The 5,362-nt window shown below is 58.8% G+C and overlaps 1 protein-coding gene across 1 annotated transcript in view; it reads right to left on the bottom strand.

Moving 5' to 3' along the window:
* The window catches only part of MYBBP1A (MYB binding protein (P160) 1a), a 17,303-nt gene that overhangs the window by 8,114 nt on the left and 3,827 nt on the right, over window positions 1–5,362 (bottom strand). Inside the window, exons 6-13 of the mRNA XM_011958616.1 lie at window positions 5,154–5,329; window positions 4,828–4,995; window positions 4,583–4,700; window positions 2,860–3,155; window positions 2,165–2,275; window positions 1,346–1,471; window positions 965–1,132; window positions 783–882 (exon numbers count right to left, since the gene is read on the bottom strand). Of these exons, the coding sequence (XP_011814006.1) occupies window positions 783–882; window positions 965–1,132; window positions 1,346–1,471; window positions 2,165–2,275; window positions 2,860–3,155; window positions 4,583–4,700; window positions 4,828–4,995; window positions 5,154–5,329 (1,263 nt within the window). The remainder of the gene's footprint in view (window positions 1–782; window positions 883–964; window positions 1,133–1,345; window positions 1,472–2,164; window positions 2,276–2,859; window positions 3,156–4,582; window positions 4,701–4,827; window positions 4,996–5,153; window positions 5,330–5,362) is intronic.

Consider the following 5,362-nt stretch of genomic DNA (forward strand, 5'->3'; position numbering starts at 1 on the left):
CCCAGCCAGAGCTGCACATTTTATCTAAAGGTCCGACACAGCAAACTGCAGCCTCCTCTGTCCAAGTCAAGTTCAGAGATCCCAAGGTTGGGGACAGGCTCCACATATGTCCCAGAATCACCAGGATTCTGCTGCTATCAAAGGCCTGACGCCAAGAATCAGAAGGGGCATCATGGCCAACCTTTCCCCAAACAGCTCATCCACATGCTGGGCTCAGAATAACCAAAGCTGGCAAGTAAGACAACCACAGTCAAGTGGCCAGACGGGAGCAAGCGAGAGACCCACCTACTCAGGCTACAGAAGACGCGAAACAGCCCCGGGAAGAGCCTCCTATGTTATGAGAAGAAAACTCTCAAAAGAAATCAGGGTACTGAGCCTCGAATGTGGGCAGGGCTTCCTGATGCGAAGAACCGAGAGGGAGACTCCGTGGTTCTAGAGAGCCCGTCGCCAGAAAGTGTTCCCACAGCTGGGGATACAGGGCAAGCGAGTTTGCCTCTGAGTCAGAGCCCCAGTTTCTCCACGTCAAACATGGAGAGGAGGTGGCTGCCTCAAAGCTGTGGAGATTACAAGAGATCCTGCATGGGGAGCCTAGGACACCGGCTAGTGCCGCTAAATGGCCAGAGGGATGTTCCCCCTGTGACGAGGCTGGCTTCAAACACCTCTCAACTTAACTCCCCCAGAGCCTTTCCTGGCCACCCCCACAGCCCTCAAGCCTCTCGGTAGGGGGCCCATTGCGCCACAGAACCCCAGGCTCACAGCCCCTCCCTCCCAGGCCCCGGTACCTTGAGGAGGTGGATGCCCACAAGGAGCAGAAGGTGCTGGAAGGCAGCAGCCCTGGCCTCTGAGGAGTGGGCCTCCAGCTCCTTCAGAGTCTGCAGCATCCTGTGGGGAGACAGGCGGATTCCCAGGCCCCTGCGCCAGACTCCAGCGTCCTGCCCATCCCCTGGAAATCCCGCGTGCTCACCGGTCCCAGGCCTGGCGCTGCTGCGCACTGAAGGGTGTCACGGTGGTCACGTTGTGGCTGTGATTCAACAGCAGGTCTGCGAACTGCACCAGGTGGTAGGTCCAGGGCTGCCCACCCCGAGTCTGGTCCGGTGCCTGCTTCAACTGCGTGCTGAGGGTCTGCAGCAGACTGGGCGAGGGGTGGGGCTTGGGGTCACCAGACCGGACAAGTGAATGTAGCTGCCTCCCTCCGCCCTCCCCAGGGCTCAGTCTCCCACCTCTACAGGACCTACTAGAATTCCTGAGACCTCTGCCGTTGTTCCCAGCTTGGGGGACCTGGAGGGAGCAGGCGCCCTCAAGGCCTTCCCACCCTCGGGCCTCTCCTGGGCTGCCCAAGACTCACCTGAAGAAGGCACTGCTGGCAGCCTCCCGGGCCTGGCTTTCCAAAGGGAAGGAGAACGGCTGCTTTGTCTCGGGGATCTGGGATGTGGGCTTCTTTGTGACAAAGAACGCGTGGAACAAACAAAACCTGGGGAGGGCGGGAGAGCGGCCATCACCATTCACTGCCGTTGGTTTTACAAGCTCCCCTCCTTGGATGGCACCACCGAGCGTACAAGGCCAGGAGGAGGAGGGGGAGCCCTTCTGCTCCGGGTACAGTCCTCAGGGGCCTGACGGGCAAGGCTGGAGGTGGCTGGGCTGGGCTAGGATGGGAAGGGGCCGTTTCTCTGGTCTGGATCCCCAGCTGAACGCGGCTTAACCCGAGCTGGAGAGAGAGAATCAGTGCCCCTCCCAAGAAACCAAGAGATGGGAGGCTGTGTGGTCACGGCCAAGTCACGTCACTGCTCCCGCAGACACGGGGCCAGTGCAGCCCCCTCTTGCAACCGTGAATGTTGAGGGTGACATGAGCACCCGGCTCTGCACAGGCACAGACGAGGCAGGTGTGGGCAGAGGGGTCCCCGACAGCTCCCACGTGCAAAAGCTGCCTGCAGGGCGCGCAGAGCACACCTGAACCTTTTAGGCCCTTGCAGCTGGGATGCCTCCTGGGCCCCTTCCCTTCACGGGTTCCTAAGGAATTCCCAAGTCCCCTTGCGCCTGTTCCCCACTGATGACTCAACCCAAAGGCTTCTGGCTCCAGGGGATGCAAACTAGGACGAGCTAAGGGGCCCCATTCCTTGGCCACACGCCCATGGGAAGCTGGGGCTGCAGCACATCTCGTACGTACCTGGCCACCTGTGCAGTCAAGGCCTCGTCCATCTCCAGGTGCAGGCTGTCCACGATGCTCACCAATCGAAAGATGATCCATTTCCTCAGCCGGAACACAGCTCGCTCAGGCCTAGCAGGGCACGAGGTGAGGTCATGTGAGCCACTTAGAACTGGCAAAAACAGGCTGGGCCCAGTGGCTCACACCTACAATCCCAGTACTTTGGGAGGCCAAGGCAGGTGGATCACTTGAGGTCAGGAGTTCGAGACCAGCCTGGCCAACCCGGTGAAACCCATCTCCACTAAAAATAGAAAAATTAGCTGGGTGTGGTGGCGGGTGCCTGTAGTCCCAGCTACCGGAGGCTGCGGCAGACAATCGCTTGATCCCTTGAACCTGGGAGGCAGAAATGGCAGTGAGCCGAGATCACAGGCCACTGCATTCCAGCTTGGGCCACACAGTGAGACTCTGTCTCAAAAGAACTGGCAAAAACAGGACGTTCCTTTGCCTGATCTCAGCAACCCAAGATGTCCCCATCCCAATCACAGTGTGCGACCTCACAAGCAAACCGAGGCCTCACATGAGAGCTGAGGCTCTTCCCCTCTCTCCTCTCACGGCTTAGAGCCAGGACACTGTGGAGGGAGGGCTCGGGTTGCTGGGCTCTGCAGGCCTAGGAAGCTAACTCCTAAATTAGGGGTCCTTCCCCAAGGTCCACTCACACGTGGAGCGACGCATCCTGGGCTTTCTTCTGGTTGTTGGTGCTGAAGTCGACCAAGGAGTCCAGGTCTGGCTGGAGAAACATTTCCCGCAGCCAGGCCACGTAGCCCTGCAGGGCCGGAGGGCTCAGGAACCGCACGACCCGCCAGAAAGTAGGCGCGACAGGGAGGCCTTGGTTGGTGACGGATGAGAAGGCCACTAGCACGGCCAGCTGCCGCTCAGGGTCATCCTGGCACCCCTCTAGGAAGGTGCCCACGTAATCCTCCATCTCTGGGGCAAACTTGAACTGCTTTGGGAGCTGCAAGAAGTGAGGCATGGAGCTGAGCCCACCAGCCCAGGGGGCAGGCGGTCAATAACCCAACAGCCCACCAGGCTTGCACCCGCTACGGGTTAAACCAAGGCCCGGAAACCTCGCGTGTACACAGCTAGGCTGAGCCTGAACTTGCAACAGTTCCCTGTCACTCCAGTGCTTCTGTCTGGCGCCAAGGCCTCTCTGGGTCTGACTGCCCCAGCTTCACCACCTCCAGGCCCAGAAGGCCCCTCTTTCTGCCTTGCTGGATGGGGATGGTCTGTTTTCCCGGCTTGACGCGGGGCAGAGTGGTAGTTGAGGCGAGACTGACCTGGGTTCAAAGGCCATGCTGCTAATTCCTAGCTGTGTCATCTTCGGGACCAAAAACCACCACCTCTCATGCACTTCCTCAGCGCCAAGACCCCCACCCCACGTTTTTGTGTGGCAGCTTAGCATTTTAGCAACCCTTTGCAGTCGGCCAATATTATCATTGTGTAGGTGAATAAAGTGAGACACAAAAACACCTAGAAGGAACTTCTCAGGGTCAGAGGCTCCCAGTGGGTAATTTCTGGCTTCACGGCCCAAGCTGTTTTCAGTTTTTTAGAATTGTGCCCCCCACGAAGTGCAGAGCCACAATCAGGGCTCACTGCAGCCTCAAAATCCTGGGTTCAAGGGATCCTCCCACCTCAGCTTCCCGAGTAACTGGGACTCCAGGTGTGCACCACCGTCTAACCCAAACTCTTAACCACTGCCTGATACTTCAAATCTGCCCCCTTACCCAGAATGACAGCTCTCTGAAACTTGTTGCAAATGAGCTGGTAAGAACAGTAAACCCAGCAGCACTTACTGGGCACCAGGCTCACTGGTGCCCAAACACGGTCATGACGACTGTTCTCATCACTGCAGCATGGGTTGGAGCGGAGGAGGTCTGAACAGCCCACTGGCTATCCATGCCCATGAGGGGCCTGACCCTATCAAAACCGTCAGAAGGAAGCCGGGCGCGGCGGCGCACGTCTGTCATCCCAGCACTTTGGGAGGCCGAGGCGGGTGGATCACCTAAGGTCAGGAGTTCAAGACCAGCCTAGCCAACATGGCAAAACCCCGTCTCTACCGAAAATACAAAAATTAGCTGGGCGTGGTAGTGGGCACCTGTAATCCCAGCTACTCAGGAGGCTGTCAGGAGAATCGCTAGAACCTGGGAGGCGGAGGTTGCAGTGAGCCCAGATCACACCACTGTACTCCAGCCTGGCCGACAAGAGCGAAACTCCAACTCAAAAAATCAAATCTGTCCGAGGGGAAGGGGTTTAGGCAGCTCACTACCCAGACGGAGGGGACACCCGTGGCCAAGCCCCTGCGGTGCCCTGCTCCCCTTCTTGGCAAGGAGAGCTCCCTGTCTAGCCTTTCTGGCAGTGTCGAGCTGCACGGGCATTACCTACCTTCGCAGTGCACACGTGCTCCCCATAATGGCGGATCACGTCTCCCCGCAACACCAGCTGCAGCTGCTCCTTGTTAAGCAGGGGCAGGGCTGCGCCCAGCAGGCGGAAACACAGGTAGCTAAGGGGGTGTGAGACAGAGCCTGGTCAGAGTCCTTGGGACCCCTGGCGGGGACCTCAGGACTGGTGGCCCAGCCGCACTTCACAGACAGGGAAGGGGGCCGAGAGAGGACACGCCTCGCAAGCACCTGGCTGGCCAGAACTGCATCTTCAGCAACCCTTGTTCCACCACCTCCTTCCAGAACCGTGGGAACTTGTCTTCCTTGAGCGCTAGGCAGAGCAGGTCCAGAGCAATGGCAGGCAGCTTGCGGTCCTTCTTCACGGAGGAGGCAGCCATCTTCAGTACGTTCACCAGCCTGCAGAGAACAAGGGACTGAGGGAACACTCGCCTCACGGGCAAGGGCCAGGGTGCCAAGAGCAGCCGGGACACCCCCAGGCCACATGGCAAATCTGGGCCTGGCCAGATGCAGCCCCACAGCCCCAGTGAGGGCAAATCCGCCCACCTCCGTCACACCTGGGAACATTCTCATTCGAGAATAGGTCCACGGATCCCACCAGCTTCTTGAGCTTGGAGGGCACCTTCTGCTGGGCCAGGAGGAAGAGCTCCAGCTGTTCGGGGGAGCTGAGTATTGTATTCAAGTCGGCTTTAAGGACCTCTGGCAGGATCTCCTGCAATGTAGCCACTGAGACCTAAGGATGGAGAGATAAGAAATTGTGGCTTCC

Source organism: Colobus angolensis, unplaced genomic scaffold, assembly GCF_000951035.1.
Source record: "Colobus angolensis palliatus isolate OR3802 unplaced genomic scaffold, Cang.pa_1.0 Scaffold47, whole genome shotgun sequence".
Lineage (NCBI taxonomy): Eukaryota > Metazoa > Chordata > Mammalia > Primates > Cercopithecidae > Colobus > Colobus angolensis.